This window comes from Lontra canadensis, unplaced genomic scaffold (genome assembly GCF_010015895.1).
Source record: "Lontra canadensis isolate GAN:19392208 unplaced genomic scaffold, GSC_riverotter_1.0 scaffold29, whole genome shotgun sequence".
NCBI lineage: Eukaryota > Metazoa > Chordata > Mammalia > Carnivora > Mustelidae > Lontra > Lontra canadensis.
The window spans coordinates 7,880,268-7,900,593 of record NW_022631023.1 but is presented as its reverse complement, the minus strand read 5'-3'; the positions used below and the strand labels follow the sequence as shown (position 1 = coordinate 7,900,593).

Genomic DNA, 20,326 nt, shown 5'->3' with positions numbered 1-20,326 from the left:
GAAAGAATATCTTTTGTTCTTCATAATGAGGTTCTTTCTACTTTACTTATACTAATGAGTTGACTCAAGGCTGGTCCCCTACCTTCAGGATTGGTGTGGTTGGTCACCAGAAAGACTAAATGTGTGATTGGATGGTTGGAACTCTCAGCCCCACCCCCTGATCTCCAAGAAGGGGAAGGAGGCTGGAAGTTGAGTTTGGTTACCAATGACTAGTAATGATTATTCATGCTTATGTGATGAAACCTTGATAGAAGAAACCTCTAAACTATGGGGTCAGGGGAGCTTCTTGGTTGCTGAGTACATGGAGATGCTGGGAAGGTGGGGCACTCAGGGGCAGCATGAAAGCTTTGCAGCATTCCCCTCCTTCATGCCTTCCTGTGCTTCTCTTCCATTGAGCTGCTGTGAATTATATCCTTTATAATAAGCTAGTAATAATAAGTAGAGCACTTTCCTGAGTTCGGTGAGTCATTCTAAGGAGTTGTTGAACCTGAGGGAGGGTCACAGGAACCTCTGAGTTTGTCGTCCACCAGGCAGTAGTGTGGGTAGCCTGAGCACCTCATTGTGGCCGACAGTAGGGGTAAGGGCATAATGCCTGAAGTGGGGTCAGCCTTGTGGGACTGGGGCTTTAACCTGTAGGGCCTATGTTAGCTCCAGAGTTGGTGTCAAAATGGAATTGAGTTGTTGGACACTGGGTATTGGAGAATTGATGTGGAGAATAGCAACTATTTGATGTCAGAAAACATCACCTAGCGTACCTGAACCTTCCTTACCCTCACCAGCATTGGAAGTCAGACTTTCTGAAACAGTTGTATCTTACTAGGTTTTCATATGAGGTGGTGCATCTTTGCGATGTTTACTGGACACATTTCTTGTTTCAAAGCTATGTTATGACTACATTTATAATAACTTTTGATGATCAGCATAAATCCCCCCAACTTCTTTTTTTTTTTTTTTTAAGTTCGTCCATACCATCTTTATAATAAATTCATTTGGCCCCCCTCATCTCTAATTTTATAGGGATTTTTATTGAGATTTCATTGTATTTAGAGAGTGGTTTGGGGGAGAATCAGCTTCTTGGTAATATTTCAGTGTAGGCAATATTGACTCTCCATTTATTCAGTGTTTAAAATGACCTTCACATGGAGATTAAAAGTGCAGCATAGGGAATATAGTCAACAATATTGTAATAACGTTGTGTGGTGACAGGTGGTGACTGCACTTCCTGTGGTGAGCTTTGTGTGATGTATAGCATCGTGGAGTCACTGTGTTGTGTGCCTAAAACTAATGTAACATTTTATGTCAACTAAACTACAGTTTTTAAAAAATGGCCTTCAGTAAATATATTCTTTATATAAGGAAGACTGTTTTATTCTAAAATAACTCAACACTTTTCTCTATTAGTTCTAGCTCACAGGGTAGTTTACCAGTAGATTTGAAGAACATCTTGGAAAAACAGTTTTCTAAATCTTCCAGAGCTGCGCACCAGGTAAAGGAAAAGGCTTATTTCTAATGAAAAAGCAAAGTCTTTGAATAAAACATTTTTCTTATAAATTAAGTCTTACCATGTACATCTCTAAGATTTATTTTTTATAATTTAAGTTATGGACATATGATTTTATATATAACTGCTAATAAACCAAACTATCACTAATTTAGATATTAACTTGATAATCCCTTTTTTTAACTTGATAATCACTTTAACCAGAAATTTAACTAATGCTTGATACTGCAGAATTGTTTGCTTCCCAGGGATTCAAAGATGAAGGAATTCTTTGCTTTCCAGTTTTAATTTTTAGGATCAATACTTTAAGGGGCACCTGGCTGGCTCACTTGGTAGAGCGTGTGACTGTTGATCTCTGGGTTATGAGTTCAAGACTCATGTTGTGTGTATAGCTTACTTCAAATAAAAACTTAAAAAATAGATAAGTACTTTAAGAAGATTTAAATTATTTTAAAAGGTCCAAGGACTTGCAGTTTTATTACACCTACCTTAAAGCTGTTAAAGAGCAAACTTTTTGTTCTTTGAATGATTTAACAGTAATCAGATAACTTTGTGTATAAAATTCTTTCTGTGGTATTTAGGAAGTAATTAAAAAGTATACATTAAGGGGGAAAAGATGACAGGCAGAGCACAGAGGACTTGGAGGACAGTGAAAATTCTCTGTATAATTTTATAATGGTAGATAGGTGTCCTTATACATTTATCTAAACTAGTAGAATGTATGGCACCAAGAGTATATCTGATATTAAACTACAGACTTTGCGTGATTAGGGTGTATCCATGTAGTTCATCTTTGGTAAGAAATATACTGTTCTGGGTTAAAGAAGATGTATACGTGTATACACATACACACATGCGTGCACGCACGCGCACACAGTGGAGTATTACTCAGCCATAAAAAAGAATAAACTGTTGCCATTCTTAACAACATGGGTGGACCTAGGGAGTATTTTGCTAAGTGAAATAAGTTAGAGAAAGACAAATACCATGTGATTTCACTTATATGTGGACTCTGAAAAACATAGCAAATGAACAAACACAAAAACAGCTAGTCTTATAAATACAGAGAACACACTGGTGGTTGCCAGTGTGGAGGGAGAGGGAGAGAATGAAAGGGGAATGGGTGAAATACATGAAGGGGATGGAGAAGTTCAAACTTCCAGTTATGAAATAAATAACCACAGGGTGAAAAGTGCAGCATAGAGAACATAGTCAGTAATATTGTAATAACTCTGGCTGATGACAGATGGTAACCATGCTTACTGTGGTGGACACTACATAATGTTTAGCATTGTTGAATCACTATATTGTATACCTGAAATTAGTGTAACATTGTATGTTAGCTATACCTCAATAAAAAATGTAGATATGTAGAATATACCATTCTGATGAGTGACATCGATACTGGAGTATACATTGGAGGAGACAAAGGGTATATGGAAATTTCTGTACCTCCTTCTCAATTTTGTTGTAAACCTAAAACTAAGAGAATAAATGTATGTATTAAAAGAACAAAAACTTTTAAATTAATGAAATGTTTATCTCAGGAGCTAGAAAAAAAGAAAAACAGGAAATAAACCCAAAGAAAGTAGAAGGAAGGAAATAATAAAGATCAAAGTAGGAAATAATGAACTGGAAACAAATGTATAAGGAAGAATCCACAGAGCTAATAGTTGATTCTTTGCCAGTATTAATAAAATGTACACACTGGCGTGGCAACTGATAAAGAAAGAAAAGAAAACATCATAAAACAATTTGAAGAATGAACAAGGAAGGGTGCATTACTATAGATCCTTGAATATTACAAATACATCAAAATACTATTATGAACAATATCATACCAAGAAATTTGAAAAAAAAATATGGATGAAATGGACAAATACCTAGAAAAAGCCAACTTATAAAAACTGATTCAAGAAGACCTCGAAACCTTGATGAAATCCAGAATTTACAGAACCATGGCTGGTCACTATTCTAGTCATTGAACACTTGTAGACCATGTAGTAGTAAGTGAAAGGTTGTCTTTTGTGGGTGAACATGATTCATAGGAGTCTGCTTTGACAATTAATCCTTTATGTAAACAGTTCTATTCCTTCTAAAATAGAATGTTGGATTTAAATTTCACTCCAAAAAATTTCTGTTAGCATATGGAATACAGTACTTGTTTTAATATGGAGGTCATTTTTAAAATTCCGTTAACTATTTTAGGTATATATGACACTTATCTTACAGAGGACTGTAGGAATGAAGCATGTTTCAAGCAGTTTATGAAAACAGATTTTTAGTCAGTTGCATAAAAGCATCTTTAGAATTTCTGACATTTGTGGATTTAAAAATTATGCCTTTTTACATTGATTTTATGGACTCTCAAAACTATGAAGGACTTAAATAGAAAAGACAACCTGGGAAGATCAGAGGTGATTTAGTAAGTATAGTAGTCATTTTTGAACTTGTTAAATGAACAAGTCATTCCCTTGTTCATTTAGCTAAATGAACAAGTCATTCCCTTGTTCATTTAGCACACTTTTGGTTAGGCACTGTGACCCAGCCTACTCTGATGGAGCTTTTAGTACTCCATGATAGTTTTTTGTATTATACTCAGAAAAATAAATTTTTTTAAGATTTATTTTTGTTTATTTTAGAGAGCACACCTGTGCCTTCGAGTGGGGGGAGGGACAGAGGAAGAGGGAGAGAGAGTACCAAAGAGACTCCATGCTGAGCACAGGACCCGACATGGGGCTCAATCTCATGACCTATGGGATCACAACCTGAGTGGAAGCCAAGAGTTGGATGCCCAGCTGACTGAGCCACCCAGGCGTCCCTGAGAGAAATATATTTTTTTAATTTTAATTTTTTATTTTTTTATAAACATATAATGTATTTTTATCCCCAGGGGTACAGGTCTGTGAATCGCCAGGTTCACGCACTTCACAGCACTCACCCCAGCACATACCCTCCCCAGTGTCCATAACCCCACCCCCTCCTCCCAGGCCCCCTCCCCCCAGCAACCCTCAGTTTGTTTTGTGAGATTAAGAGTCACTTAGGGTTTGTCTCCCTCCCAATCCCATCTTGTTTCATTTATTCTTCTCCTACCCCCTTAACCCCCCATGTTGCAGAGAGAAATAATTTTTGATGAAAATAGGAGGTTATAGGTCTCTCTTTTCTAGAATGTGAAAGATTAAAATGGAATCAGTTCATTTAAGGATAGCACATTGTCATCTATAACTTTCAAAATTTGTGTCTTAACATAAATACAGGTATTCTTGAGCTTTTTAAGTATTCTAAGAAATTCCAAGTTTATGTGAGAGCTGCTCTTTTCTGTGTGTATTCTGGGGGAAAGGTCTCCTAAACTTTGAGTCACTGGATGAAAACTAGTAGACAGCTTTTGTTAATTGTGACCAAACTGCTCTTCCATTTGTGCTTTGTACAACGGTGCCTCCTTTTGGATCTTTACTGTTAGGAACAGTGAGGAATATCACATGCATATTTGCATTTTCTGCTTTCCTGAATGGTGTACACATGTAAGTCAAGGAGTGAGGAAATCTAGGCTTAATGTGTAGTCTGTCTAGTTTTTATGGAATTTTGCGACTGATAGCTGTTGCCATGTAACTAAAACTTGACTTCAGATTGTAATGCATGTCACATACATACCCAGAGATCAAGTTTTTTTCTCACTTAGCACTTTCGTTTTTGTTTTTTATTTCTTATGCTCTTCTCTTTACATTTAACCTATCTTTCCTGATAATTTTTTTTTATTGAGTTCTATTCAAGTACATGTTGGGCAGAAGTAGAACCAAGGATTGAAATGTCCTTTCTTGCTGAGAATTAAGGTTTATTCCAGAGCACGAGGGTAGGTGTTAAAATCTGATCGTGATCAGTAAATTGCTTGTTCTTATTTATCTAATTCTCGTCAGCCAAACAGTTATTTAAATGGGGGCTGGTAATCTCTGTGCTGTTTGTGCTATTAGAACTTCTGAATGCTGTCTTCTCCATCTGGAAAAGTGAGCAAGTCATAGAACCATGCAGGTAAAATGAACTACCCTTTCTTGTCATGAGTAGCAGCAGTAGGAATGTTGGAAATAAAATGGTGAAGCAGGACCTTACAGTTTTCTCTGGAAAAGTGCCATGTAGAGAGGGGAGTATAACACATGAAAGGCAGCTTACTTACTTACATATTTTACTTACTTACATATTTTTACTTACATATTTTACAATCAGTTATAAAATGTAACTGCCCTGTGATGAACTTTGCATCTTGAGTTTTTGGCTAAACACACATAGCTAGCTCTGGATTACCTAATAGAATTTTTTTTTTTTTTTTTTTTTTTTTTTTGCAGGATTTTGCTAATATAATGAAAATGCTGAGAAGCTTAATCCAGGATGGTTACACGGCTTTGTTGGAGCAGCGTTGCCGCAGTGCTGCACAGGCCTTCACGGAGTTGCTCAACGGTTTAGATCCTCAAAAAATAAAGGTAAAATTGTAGTCTTTCACTTTGTATCTCAATGCAGGTGCATTTCAGGTGAATGCAGAAGAGAACCACGGCTTTGACTTCATTATGTTAACGTACCTTAGACCTACCTGAGATTAGCGGAATCTGCTCCGGGTGGTGAGAAGCAGCTAACACTGTGATTCAGTCTTTGTGGTTGCACTCAATATACGACCAGGGTTAGACTCTCTCCTTGCTCTCTACTTGGTGTTCATTAGAATGTTTGACAGCTTCTATAGAAGTACTGGATCAAGGTTTCGGACTTGCTTTAATCACATCTTTTCATTTAGAAAGAATTAGCTAGGTAAATAATTCATGCAGGATTGAAAGCAAACGTCTTAATCTGTCATTGTACCCACTCATGTGCAAAAGAATATGGCGACTCAGTTATTCTAGTTTTCTCTGAACCACCCCTTCAAGGAACTCTGAGAAGAGTGGTTCTGTGTTTTAAATACTTGATTTTAGTATAACTGCATATCTTTATAAAATATATTTTCTAATTTTGTTTGGACTTTGTCCTGGTTATAGTGATTAGAGAGATTTCATACCACTTTTTGTTTCTCTGTTGTGGCTAACAGGTTGGTTTGATGCAGGTTGGGCAAAATTATGTTCAGATTTTTAACTGGAGCGTTTTTATTGACAGCAGTTGAACCTGGCCATGATTAACTATGTATTAGTAGTCTACGGACTTGCTGTTTCTCTCCTTGGAATAGGACAGCCTGAGGTAAGATTTATAACAGAGATAATAGTAAAAATATGCCATTAATTTTAGAAGATAATGTAAAAAATAGTTTTGCCTCTTTGGCTTATTTTTTTCTGATGTTTCTTCTGAAATACCTGTTTAATTTGTGTTGTTTTTATTGAAGAAAAAATATGATCCAATTAGAAAAAAGCTATACCAGACAACCAGTAGGAGTTTTTTTACTTTTATAAAAAGTAAATCTGTATCATCACAGATTTAAGAGAACACACTGAGTGAGAGACAAGTTGGAGAACATAACAAACATCATGATAACCACTTACGTACAATTTGGAAAACATATGGAAAAAAAGCGTATATTGTTTATAACTATCTCTGCCTCTTGTAAAGGTGAAAAAAAACACGGGCTAGCCTAGTTTAAGATAATGGTTACATTTAGTGATGGAAGGAAGGAATGAGCCTGGGGAAATTAAGTAAGGAGTGTTCAACTTTGTGTGAAGATCTCTTAGTTCTGGGTGGTAGTATTTGCGTATTTTATCTTCTGGAGTGTAGACTTTCCGGAACCATGTACAATCAGTGAATAGGTGTGAGCACATTCATGGTCCTTCAGTGCTCTCCTGGACGGTGTGCTTATCTGCACTGCACAGCATTATACAGCTGACCCTTGAACAACACTGGTTTGAACTGCATGGGTTCACTTACAGATGGATTAAAAAAAAAATACATAGTAGAGTACCATGAATGTATTTGCTCTTTCTTATGATTTTCTTTTCTCTTCCTTTATTAAAAGGTTACAGTATATAGTATACATACAAATTGTGTTAATCTGCTCTTTATATTATTAATAAGGCTTCTAGTCGAGTAGGCTATTAGTAGTAAAATTTGGGGGGAATCAAAAGTTATACCTGTATTTTCCATTGCATGAGGCACCCCTACCCCCTGCATTGTTCCACTGTCAGCTATAACTCGCTTTCTGTGGTTTTTAGTTTTCAGTAAAAGTTAAAACTGCTCTAGAATTACCTCAGGTATAATACATCCTTTCTGCGAACTTGGCCTCCAAGCTTCCTTGGCTAAATGAAGGCTTAACCCTAACTGCTACCTAATAAGAATGAAGCCATCTTTTAGGTTCCATTCTGAAAGTGGTTTACAGTGTCTAAGGTTTATTTTCCTTCTTACATGCTTCTTTCCTTGTTCTTGATGTGGTAGTTGAATGTCTTCCATTAAGGCCTAATTCTGTTTTCTCATAGATTCTTTCTAATAGATTGTTGGATACAGGACTTCATGATCTCCAATTCTTCTATTGTGGCAGTGTGATAATAAATATCTTAATAATGTTTTGCTTTATCAAAATTTAAGAAATAGTTCACTACATTTGTGATTTACTCTGAAATAGTGAGACTGATTAAAACAACAGAACAGGTATGATAGAACTTGGACATTTAAAAGAATGTCATCATTCAGAGTAGCCCCCAAAGTAAGCAATGTATTTGCTCCAGTACAGCTGTTACTTAAAACATTTTTGGAATGCCTCCTTTGGAACTGACCTCAACAATTCTTATAAACTCTCATTTTGTAGTGACACTTCCTTTTTCGCCCACGTGGGGTTGCCAGGACTGCCTTGAGCTATTTCTTCTGGACTTTTCCAAAACAGAATTCATTCAAAGCAATAGAAAGAAGTTTCTACTATTGACAATATTCCGAAGAATGTACTCTAAGTTTTGTAAAGTTTTTGCTAAAGCACTGTTTTTTAAAATAGGTCATTTATCTTTCTTATGCCACAAAACATTGTGGGTAGCATTATTGGAGTGCCTATATCCCAGGGGAGCAGCACTTGCGAGGATATATGTCATGGTGTGTTTGCATCTAGTCAGTCTTTTTACTATGAATTCACACTTTTTAGTGTTAGCCAGCACATACCAGGCCCTTTCTGTGTATTAGTAAATGTTCATTTGGCTTGTTGTCTGGTGTGTTCCACACCAATTTTTGATTCTTAAGCCAGATCACTCTGGTTGTGTCTCTGTATATCCTGTGGTCAAAATTTGTATATTTGCTAAGAAAATAAAATGCAGAAGGTTTAATTTTGCCATAGAAATTTTTGAATACATAGTAATCTGTAATATGACACAATAAGAATCAACCTTTAGATAAAATCTGTTCCAGTATCTCTTTTGTAGTTTAAGTGATCGTTATTTTTATTGCTACTGAAGGAATTATCTGAAGCTGAAAACCAGTTTAAGAGGATGATTGAACATTATCCCAATGAGGGACTTGATTGCTTGGCCTATTGTGGAATTGGAAAAGTATATTTGAAAAAGAACAGGTTAGTAGAAACTATGCTCTTTTACACTCAGGGTAGATAACTCAGTTGAAGTCTAATGTGGAGGTCCCTTTTCTGGAATTATATTGTTATGTTCTCTGTGGCAAACTATTATCATCTTGTTTGGAGGACCAGCATTTCTACATCAATACTAATTATTGAAGTATGGCCAATCAGTTCAGCTCCTAGTGCTTCCTTATTTTGAATCTGGTAAGGAAGTCAGGAACAAGACGATCTGACACAAAGGTTTTTGTATTTTTTCTGTTAGTATATGTCATTTATAAATAGTGACTGAATTGATATAAACTAATGCTTTACAAGTCTGATTGTATAATCTTTTGGTTACCAAAATACCTGTTTCTCCCAAAAACCTGTATGAAGATGGTATCTTTGAACAGATAGATACCTGTTCAAAGACATAATGAGTTAGAAATAAAAATCTCTTCTCAGAAATTCTTCTGTAGTTGGAATCCCTACTCAAAGTTTAGTATGTAGTTGTTCTGCAAATGTTTCATGTCTTATCTTCCCAAATTGCTATATGACCCTTTGGGGATACGATTATGCATTGAGCTTTAAAAAAAAACGCCCCTGTTCACTGCTTGCTTGGGCAGCACATAGACTAAAATTGGAGTAATAACAGAGATTAGCATGGCCCCTGTGCAAGGATGACACACAGATTTGTGAAGCATTCAGTATTTTTGGCACAATGAAACTATCATTAACCCTAACAACAATAACAAAAAGAAAACCAAGAATCTCCCCGTTTCTGCACTTAACACCCAGTGTCCTGGTAGGTGTATTAGATTACTTTATACAGAAGTAATTGTTGACTGATTGAATATCATTCATAGCTTTTAATCTTGAATTTTCATCTGTCCTTTTAGAGAAATTTTTTTTTAAAGATTTTATTTATTTATTTAACAGACAGAGATCACAAGTAGGCAGAGAGGCAGGCAGAGAGAGAGGAGGAAGCAGGCTCCCCGCTGAGCAGAGAGCCCGATGCGAGGCTCGATCCCAGGATCCCGGGATCACGACCTGGGCCGAAGGCAGAGGCTTTAACCCACTGAGCCACTCAGGCGCCCCTCCTTTTAGAGAAATTTTTTAAAAGATTTTTGTTTTTAAATAATCTCTACACCCAACCTGGGGCTCAAACTCACAACCCTGAGATCAAGAGTTACATGCTTTTCTGACTGAAACAGCCAGGTGCTCCTAAAGGAAATTTTATCAGACCCTTGGGACTCTTGGGAACCCAGTCTTAGAATGTGCTTAGAACTTCCTTTATAGATTTTTTTTAGAGATTAAAGAAAGTTCTTTTACTTCCCGAAGTTGTGTGACCAGACTGAATTATATATGAATCAGGTGGAGGGAGAGATAGTGAGGATTTAGCAATCATCTGTATAGTAACAGCAAATGAAATTAATTTCAAAGTTTGGCATAACTTATTTAAGATACATGGTTTTAATGCAGTAGTCACATGTAATTATTCCCAAGATCTAGGAATATATCATAAGTGTGTAACATCATGGGAATTATGAAGAAGCCTTTGCCATTTTGAAAAACATTTACATTTTAATTTCGAAATAAGATTGGGGTTCAGTGTCTAATACGTTGGTTTTTGCTGTTGTAATGTGCAGTTTCTGGTAAAGTCCTGCTGTTACCTGTCTTATGATTGATGGTCTAGCTTTTCTGCAGGTGAATTTTTCTTACCCATAGGCAAAAAAAGTTCTTAAATTGGAAAGTCATTTCAAGATTGAAGAAAGCAGGAAACCTTTCTTCTCTTTCTTCTCTAGTCTGAGAGAATAATAAGGACTTGGTTAACTTTATAATCTAATGTGTTAATGTTCTTTTGTTGAATGGACTATGGGAATCTATTGACTTTTTTAAAAAACATGAATCAGAACTAAAACATTTCATGTAGTTAAAACAATTTGCATACACATTTGTTTTATTAAAATACTTTATTCTTTATGGTTGAAGAAATATGTCCAGCATATACAATCTCTTTAGATTTTTTTCAGGAGAGTGGTTTTTACTAAATAGATACCCTAATAGAGTTGAGTTTAAAAAAAAAAGAATTTATTTATGATTAATTAGTTGATGTGAAGGGTTGTCATTCCTCTATAGGAATCTAATTAGCTTAGTAAATGAAACAAATAAAAATCGAACAACCAAATCACTCAATTTTCTGTTTTAGTTGTTGTAAACCTTTTTTTTTTTTTTTAAAGATTTTATTTATTTGACAGAGAGAGAGAGAGTGCAAGCACAAGCAAGGGGAAGCTGCAGAGGGAGAGGAAAAAGCAGGCTCCCCACAGAGCTAGGAGCTCAACGTGGGGTTCAATCCCAGGACCCTAGGATCATGACCTGAGTTGAAAGCAGATGCTTAACCAACTGAGCCACCCAGGTTTCCCAATAAATTACAAACTTAAAAGGACTAGTATGCACCTACTATAATAATGTCAGTGTCCAGGCAGATTTGTTGTTTAATTTATGTCATTTACATAGCAAACAATGAATAAATGCCTTTTTTTTTAGTGTTTATTTTAATTCTAGTTAGTTAATATACAATGTTATATTCAGGTGTACAGTACAGTGAGTCAACATGCCTTTGTTTTTTTTAAAGAAAATATAGGTTCCATTGAATATTTCTGAACAGTGATTTATCAAATGTATTCTTATTAGTAGACTTGAAATTTCTGTAACTTTTATTGTGGGGAATGAAAATTCTTGTCACAGGTTTAATACATTCTTTCTTCATAATTATGACTTTAGATATCTAGAAGCTCTCAATCATTTTGAGAAAGCAAGAACCTTGATTTGTCGTCTTCCTGGAGTGTTAACTTGGCCCACAAGTAATGTGATTATTGAAGAGACTCAGCCAGGGAAAATAAAGGTAACGATTTATTTATTTAGAGATCTTCTTACTAATTAAAAAGCCCATCTGCGCTGATTGACTCAGGTATCAGAAGACAAAGAGGTAGGGCCTCTCTGGCCTCAGCATCCCCACATGTGTTTCCCCTTTAAAGACTATTGAGAATCACTGACATTTGTTAAATATTTCCTGTGTGCCAGTCACACAGCTTCCATTTATCATACCTGTAAGTCTTTATAGCAATCCTACAAGGTGAGTACTATGATTATTCTCATTTTACTGAAGAGGAATATTAAGGATGTTAGGGATGTTAAGTGATGAGCTCAAGGTTAAACAGCTAGGAAGTAGTGGAGGTGGGACTTGAATCTAGGCATTCTGAATTAGGGCATTCATTAGTAAGTAGCGTGACTTACTGCTTACACTTAAAGAAAGGTATAGCATTGTTTCATCATAGTGATGATAATTATTAGGATTGCACTTGAGGACTTGGAAAATATAAATTTGTTCTCATATCCAGAGACCTAGGATGCTTTGCTAGTTCTGGAAAGACTAAATTGTGTGTGGATTGACTAGAGTAGGCCTTTACTTGTGGGAAACACTGGCATGTATACAGAAATTGCTTTGGCAAAAGCTTTTTAAAATAACCACAGGAGTCAGCTCAAAACTCGATAGTTTTAGACAATTGAATTAAAAACAACCATTATATTGGAATTAAAAAAATAAAAAAATACATGAAAAAGTAGCCAAAGGATCTGAATAGACCTATATCTGTCAAGAATTTCTGCAAGTAGCCAATAAACCTGTGAAAGATGTTCAGCAACATTAGCTATCAGAGAAATGCAAATTAAAACCTTAATGAGATACATCTTCACATACTGGGATGGCTAATCCAGAAGGCAGTCAGAAGTGTTGATACATATCTCTGGATATGTCTCTGTATCAGAACCCCCATATGTTGCTGGTGGACGTGTAAAATGGTCTGGCAGCTCCTCAGTAGAGTAAAGACAGAGTTACCACATGACCCAGCAGTTCATTCCTAGACTTGATACAGAGAAAGGAAGATATATGTTCTCACAAAAATGTGTCCATGAATGTTTATAGCAACACTTCAAAATTAAAACACTATTAAAAGGTGGGAAAAGCTCACGTGTCTGTCAACCGATGAGTAGTTAAATAAAACCATTCATAAGCCATTCGTAAAACCACACAGTGGCCTATCCGTACAACTGAATATTATTTGCCCGTAAAAAGTAAAGTACTGGTAAGTACTGCAACATGGATAAACCTTGAAAACCTGCTAAGTGAAAGGAGCCAGACAAAAGGGCATGTGTTGTAGGATTGTATTTACCTGAAATTTCCAGAACAGGCAGATCTGTATTTAGAGACAAAGTAGATTCGTGGTTGTCAGGGGCTTGGGGATTGGGGGGAAATGAGAAGGGACTGCTAATGGAGATGGAATTTTTTGCTGGGTGATAAAACCGTTTAAATTTAGACTGAGGCCGTGGTTGAACAACTCTATGGATATACTGAAAACCACTGAACTATATACATTTTAAATGTGTAGATTGTGTGATATGTGAATTATATCTCAACAAAACTGTTAAAAAAATCACTGGATGTTCTCTTTACAGTAGATTGGGGTGGAGACAGAGGAACTCATGAGAACAAAAAGCCAGCACTGGAGAGACAGCACTGAGCCTGATGCAGGGCTTGATCTCACAACCCTGAGATCATGATCTGAGCCAAAATCAAGAGTCAGGCACTTAACCAGCTGAACCACTCAGGTGCCCCATGTATCAGCCTCCTTCTAAAAAGAAAAGCTAAGGGGCGCCTGGGTGGCTCAGTCAGTTGAGCATCTGCCTTTGGCTCAGGTCCTGATCCCAGGGTCCTAGGATAGAGCCCTGCATCAGGTTTCCTGCTCAGCGGGGAGTCTGGTTCTCCCTCTCCTTCTGGCTTGTGCTCTCTTACTATCTCTGTCACTCTGTCAAATAAATAAATAAAATCTTCAAAAAGAAAAACTTTAAAAGTTATGTGGTTTTTTTCTTCTCTAAAAAACATTTTGTCATTCATATGCTGAAAGTATTTTTTTAAAATTTTTATTTATTTATTTATTTATTTTTTTAAAGATTTTATTTATTTATTTGACAGAGATCACAAGTAGGCAGAGAGGCAGGCAGAGAGAGAGAGGGGGAAGCAGGCTCCCCGCTCAGCAGAGAGCCCGATGCGGGGCTTGATCCCAGGACCCTGAGATCCTGACCTGAGCTGAAGGCAGAGGCTTAACCCACTGAGCCACCCAGGTGCCCTGAAAGTATTTTGATGGCAAGAAGTTATTGAAATCATAAGCACTTTTATTGACAAATTAGTGTTGTAATATTGTTTTTGTTTATTTTTCTTTTAGATGCTGTTAGAGAAATTCATTGAAGAATGCAGGTTCCCTCCAGTGCCAGATGCCATTTGTTGCTATCAGAAGTGCCGTGGATATTCCAAAATCCAGATATATATAACTGATCCAGACTTCAAGGTACATAATGAATGTACAGTAGGACAGTAACTTGCAGAATTGTGCCTTAAAATGGATTCAGAACAAATTCTATAATTGGAGGTATCCAAGTTTTTTGTTGTTGGTAGTTTCATGTCCTCTCTTCTGCCCTATCCTCTGGACTTCTGTAGGTCTGCATCATCTCATTTGGGGACCCAGGGCCACTAAATAAACACTGAGTGCAGGGATTGTAACCTAAGAAGGCAGGCTAGCTAATTCTATTTCCCCTTTCTAGCCACTGTTCATATAACTTGCCTATTTCTTAAGAGCACAGGAAAGAAAATGAGATTGTTACTCCTCTCTCTCTCTTTTTTTAAGATTTTATTTATTTATTTGACACACAGAGATCACAAGTAGGCAGAGCGGCAGGCAGAGAGTGGAGGGGAAGCTGAGCAGAGAGCCTAATGTGGGCCTTGAGCCTGATGTGGGGCTTGGTCCCAGGACCCTGAGATGATGACCTGAGCTGAAGGCAGAGGCTTAACCCACTGAGCCACCCAGGCACCCCAAGACTGTTACTTGTGATTGGTTGCAATTTTAATTTCTTATAAAGTTTGAGTTTAGGAAATCTAAAGGCTATTGTGACCACTGAATTATCTCCTAGAAACCTAAGTCTGAACCCAGGTCTGGCACTTAACTGAGTTCCTGGGCCTTACTTTATTCAAGAAGATAGGAACTGCCTGCTCTCCCTGGTTAGTAGATCAGATGAATAATGTTTGTAAATCATTTGATACTGTAAAGGATGATGTATGTTATGGATAGGAATATGTCAAGTTCTCTGTCTCTAGCACTAGGGATTTAGGAGTATAGAAGGATTTTATTTCCCCAAGAGAGAATGTGATATCTAGTTACCTTTGTCAGGTGAATGCAGACAGCTCTCTCTTTGCTTAATATCTGTGTTGTGAATGTGAAAGAGAGTGTGTATGTATTGGCATCTTTAAATTGTGTTAATCACTGTTTTAAACCTCTAGGGTTTTATACGAATTAGCTGCTGCCAGTACTGTAAGATAGAATTTCACATGAACTGTTGGAAGAAGTTGAAAACAACAACTTTTAATGATAAAATTGACAAGGTAAGTTCACAGTTTGGATTTTGTAGTATGCTTAATTGATGTTAATTTTTCCCCTGAGATTCTTTAGGAAACGTTTTTAGTGAATATCAATTCTTTTCTGTGCATTCTAACCATAACTAAAAAGTTTTAAATTAAAACTTTAATGAAAATGTACAAAATCAGTTTTTGTATTTATTTTATATTGAGATAAGGGCAATAACCATAGAGGCCTTTAATAAAATATTTAACCAGTTTTTATATGGGGAATCTTATCAAAAATAAAAGTTTAAATGTCTGATGTTAGTGTTCTGATGTAGCATCAGGGTCTCGCATTTTTTACTTTCTACCAAATTTGATGATATACTTTGTACTAAGAAGTAAATTTGGCACTGCCACTATTCATTGTGGTTTTTCTTAATTAGCAAGATAATGTTGATTACAATTAGCTAGATATCCTTTAAAGGAAGGCACAATTTTGTAATCTTATTTGCATTCATTTGTTTGTGATTCCTATAAGCTATGGACTTTAAAAAAGAAAACTATTTTCTTTTTTTAATGTTATTTATTTATTTATTTATTTATTTATTTTTATTATTATGTTCAATTAGCCAGCATGTAGTATATCATTAGTTAAGAAGACCATTTTCTACACTGCTTAGCTTCATGTAAGCCCTGTTCTTGTTGGAGAGAAGGGTGAGGTGCTTGTGCTAGGTGTTTCTTAGCAAGAGGAATTACTCAACTTTGGTAGAAATAAATTCTCACATTTTATGCATTTTCACATAGTTAACTAAAGATACAATGATATAACCAAATAATTGTTGCCATTGAGTCACTTTTGCCGTTTCTTTGACATTAATTCAAGGTCTCTAGTTACACATGCACCCTTAGTGCTCTTTCCTGTGAGTTAAAATAGTCCCTGTGAATTAGTCACCTTGCACTAGGATATACTGAAGTAATGCATAGCCTAAGTATATCTTGATTTATAATAAGAAAAGGTCATCTCTTGATTACGTTAATCGTCCTAGAGTTATACAGCTGTGGGCCAGCAGCTCTTGTCTCTGTAGCTGTGTTCTTTGTTTCTGAATTGAGGTTGACGAGTGACCAGAACATGTTCCTGTAGAAGAGGGTAAAGAGCAATGGCCAGTCCATTCATTGTTTCTTAAAGCTTTTGCATGGATGTAGGGTACATTATGTCAGTTCGCTCTATAATGGCCAAAGCAAGTCATGTAGTCAGTCCTATAGCTGGGAGTATATTCCTTCTCCAAGGGAGGCTCTGAAAGTCAGAAGACAAGGAGCAGGGACTTTCAGTGCTTCCTAAAGGAGGTTTTAGACATATCTTGACTGTTCCTGATGGTTAAAATTGTGTACATATATAAATTTATTCTGAGATATAGCACTTGTTTTTTTTAATCAAATAGGATTTTCTACAAGGAATTTGTCTTACCCCTGACTGTGAAGGAATCATTTCTAAGATAATCATTTTCAGCAGTGGTGGTCAAGTCAAATGTGAAGTAAGTAATCTAATAGAGGAAAATGTTACCAAATGGTTAACCAAAATGTTAATAACTTTAAAATATGACTTAAATTTGGGTAATTGTACAATTTGGATCTTGTGTTATCTAGGAGAAATGTTCCTTAATTTAAGAAAATATAAGAAATACTAGGATGTCAGAATGTATCTTTGCAATGAAGGATTCTCACATTCTTTCATTTCCTAAAAGAGGATACCTTTTACATTTTAGTTTCATGGTTTTTGTTCTTTTTGATAATCTTGTTTTCTTAACCCCCAGTAAATTTTTGGGTATTAATGAGGGTGGAGTTCTTAGGGAGGGTAGAGGATGTTTTGAAGGATTACCTTTCACTTCACTATATGGGAGTATTAAGAGTGGGTTGTTCTAAAAGTCTTTGTAGTTTATTTGATCTGGTTACTCTTAATATATATGTATTTTTTGAACTTCCTAAAGTATGTTTACTCTTTTGTTCCTCTTTTCAGTAAAAATTGTTTTGCTAAACTTTTCTGGGCTTTTGTCTGGGTCAGAACATCATCCCTGTTCTATATCAAATTGAACATTGGCTGTGTGTGCTTCTGAACTGTTATTTATGGTTTTGTGCTTTATGTCATGAGAGTATGAGACAAATTTTGGATGTCTTTGTTTTGTTTAAAGTTTGAACACAAGGTCATAAAGGAAAAGGTTCCTCCAAGACCTATTCTGAAGCAGAAATGTTCTAGGTAAGATTTTTAACTATCAATCAGTAGTTTAATCATGTCTATTAGAATATACTTCTATAAATGCAGATTTCTAAATTATATTATTTTTTAAATTGGCTGTATATACTTACTCAAATAAGTGGTGTTTAAATGAATTTTATGGATATTTAAAACTTAAAGAGAATAAGCCTATGGTTAAATACTAAAAGCTTGAATAAGTATTATTTGGTAGTTGAATTTTTAAGTAAAATTATGACATTTGATGCTGTGAAATGACATGCTGATTAATAGCTTTGGCATTTAGATAAAATTAATACAATTAGCTCTCAGTTGTTTAAACTTTAATTCCAAAAGCATTTTTCTTTTTTATCTCTCTTCAGAAAACATTTTTGAACCAATGACTATTTCTCATCCTGAAAAACTCAATATACTGTAAAAAATATTCACTTGTATATATTATTGTTTAGATCAAATAATTCTAGTCCTTTTTTTTCCCCCCTTCTTTTTGGTCTTGCTTCTTGTCCTCCATTCCAAGAAGTGATTTTTTTCATCTTTGTGATCAAGAAAAAAACAAAAGAAAAGATGAACGGAAGTATTTGTTGAAGGGAATTCATTGTAAACCATATCAAGCAAATGCCAGTGTTGTGGGCCATTATTGCGAAGTGAAAATAATATTTTACTGTGTGATCTTTCTTTGAAATGAGTGTACATATGTATTATCTTGCAGGATAATTTATACTATTTTTATATACCCTAAGCAATAACTTACATACATGGAAATAACATTTATACAATGTGTGCATGCCACCCTTAATCAGTCACTGAGTTCTTGCTTTCATGAAATAAGTACCCTAATTTTAATTGAACATGTGTCAACAAATTTTTTATATTAAGGAGAAGATGCAGGCCAAGTTTTGTATTAAAAGGGAAACTTTGAGCTTACTACTTGGAGGATGGTTTCTTTAATAGGCAGATAGTTGACTGAGTTTATAACAAAGGCGAATTATCACTAATTGTAAATTCTTAACAGCCTAGAGAAGCTAAGACTGAAAGAAGACAAAAAATTGAAGAGAAAGATCCAAAAAAAAGAAGCAAAAAAATTAGCACAAGAAAGAATGGAAGAGGACTTAAGAGAGAGTAATCCCCCCAAAACTGAAGAGCAGAAAGGTATGCTAAAGTCAGAGGCATGGTGAAAGTAATATCCTCTTGCTTAAAAGTATAAACACAAATATCCATCTTATTGGGGATTATATTAATTGTTACTGAATTGAAATTTAGATTTCAGTTTGTATTTTAGTACCGCTACTTTCTTGTGTTGCTCTGAGATGGGGAGAGGTTGGTGTAAAGAGCACTGTATTTGGAAGCAGGACATACACAGGGATTCTAAATCCCCAGACACAGGGATTGCAGTAAGCTAACGTGGGGCGAGATCTTTGTCCGCTTCCTCATCACTGCAGTGAAGATGGAATAATAGCTGACGTGCATATTGCATGTTTGATAGTGTTCTGTAAACTCCACTGTGCAGAGTTAGATTCTAAAACACTGAACATGAATTAGTTACTAATTATCTGAAATAATGCTGAGTTCAAATAAAGAAGCAGTTCATAAAAGATGCTGTAGGGATTACCTAACCCTGCCTTCTGTTTTATGTTTGTCTTGTTATGATTCCCTGATCACCATGGGAATGTGATTATACTGTTCCTGTGAGCATATTTACTTCCAGGTTTTTTTTTCTTAATTAAGAGTTTGTTTGTTTTTTTTTTTTTTAGTTGAGGAATAAGGGACATAATATTACATGAGTTTAAGGAGTACAACATGATGTATATATTGTATATTCGTATATATCGCAAAATGATCACCATAGTAAGTCCAGTTAACATCCATCACAATGCATAGTTACAGAATTTGTTTTCTTATGACAGGAACTTTCAAGATCCACTCTTCAAGCTGCTTTGAAATATGCAGTACAGTATTATTATTTATTATTTTTAAGTAGACTCCACACCTAGCATGGGGCCCAATGCAGGACTTGAGCTCATGACCCTGAGATCAAGACCTGAGCTGAGATCAAGAGTCAGACCTTTAACCAACCAACTGAGCCACTCAGGTGCCCCACAATATAGTAGTATTAACTGTAGTCACCGTGCTGGACATTACATCCCCAGGAGTACTTTCAGTTTTCAGTTGAAGTTATTCTTTCTCATTTTCTGTGACGGCTGTTACCAAAATGAAACACTTCCTCTTGTTTTTACTTTTTATTTAGTATTCCATTAATGTTTCACAAATCAGTCAAAATTATCCTTCCTACTATAGAAGTCTCCAGTGAATGTTTGGTTTTTTTAATTTTGGATGCTTCAAGAGGCTAAATGGCAATCCATTAGGGAAGATGAACTTCTGAGAGATTTTCCAGCCTGGAGTTAACATCTCCATGGGGACCTATGGTTTAGGATCCAACAGTAAGATGAATAACATTAACAATAACTACCAAATATTAATTGAATTCATAAATAAATGACCCTTTCAACTCTAGAAAAAATCCTTTTGCAGTCTTTTTGTTTTGTTTTTTTTAAAGATTTTATTTATTTATTTGACAGAGACACAGTGAGAGAGGGAACACAAGCAGGGGGAGTGGGAGAGAGAGGAGCAGGCTGTGGG

The 20,326-nt window shown here is 35.7% G+C and overlaps 1 protein-coding gene and 1 pseudogene across 1 annotated transcript in view; both read left to right on the top strand.

Annotated features, from left to right (window-relative positions):
- The window catches only part of TTC3 (tetratricopeptide repeat domain 3), a 123,042-nt gene that overhangs the window by 52,780 nt on the left and 49,936 nt on the right, over nucleotides 1–20,326 (top strand). Inside the window, exons 17-26 of the mRNA XM_032865338.1 lie at nucleotides 1,402–1,486; nucleotides 5,839–5,973; nucleotides 6,632–6,712; nucleotides 8,896–9,008; nucleotides 11,775–11,895; nucleotides 14,273–14,395; nucleotides 15,382–15,483; nucleotides 16,881–16,973; nucleotides 17,628–17,692; nucleotides 18,702–18,838. Of these exons, the coding sequence (XP_032721229.1) occupies nucleotides 1,402–1,486; nucleotides 5,839–5,973; nucleotides 6,632–6,712; nucleotides 8,896–9,008; nucleotides 11,775–11,895; nucleotides 14,273–14,395; nucleotides 15,382–15,483; nucleotides 16,881–16,973; nucleotides 17,628–17,692; nucleotides 18,702–18,838 (1,055 nt within the window). The remainder of the gene's footprint in view (nucleotides 1–1,401; nucleotides 1,487–5,838; nucleotides 5,974–6,631; nucleotides 6,713–8,895; nucleotides 9,009–11,774; nucleotides 11,896–14,272; nucleotides 14,396–15,381; nucleotides 15,484–16,880; nucleotides 16,974–17,627; nucleotides 17,693–18,701; nucleotides 18,839–20,326) is intronic.
- LOC116872430 lies at nucleotides 9,605–9,705 on the top strand (annotated as a pseudogene).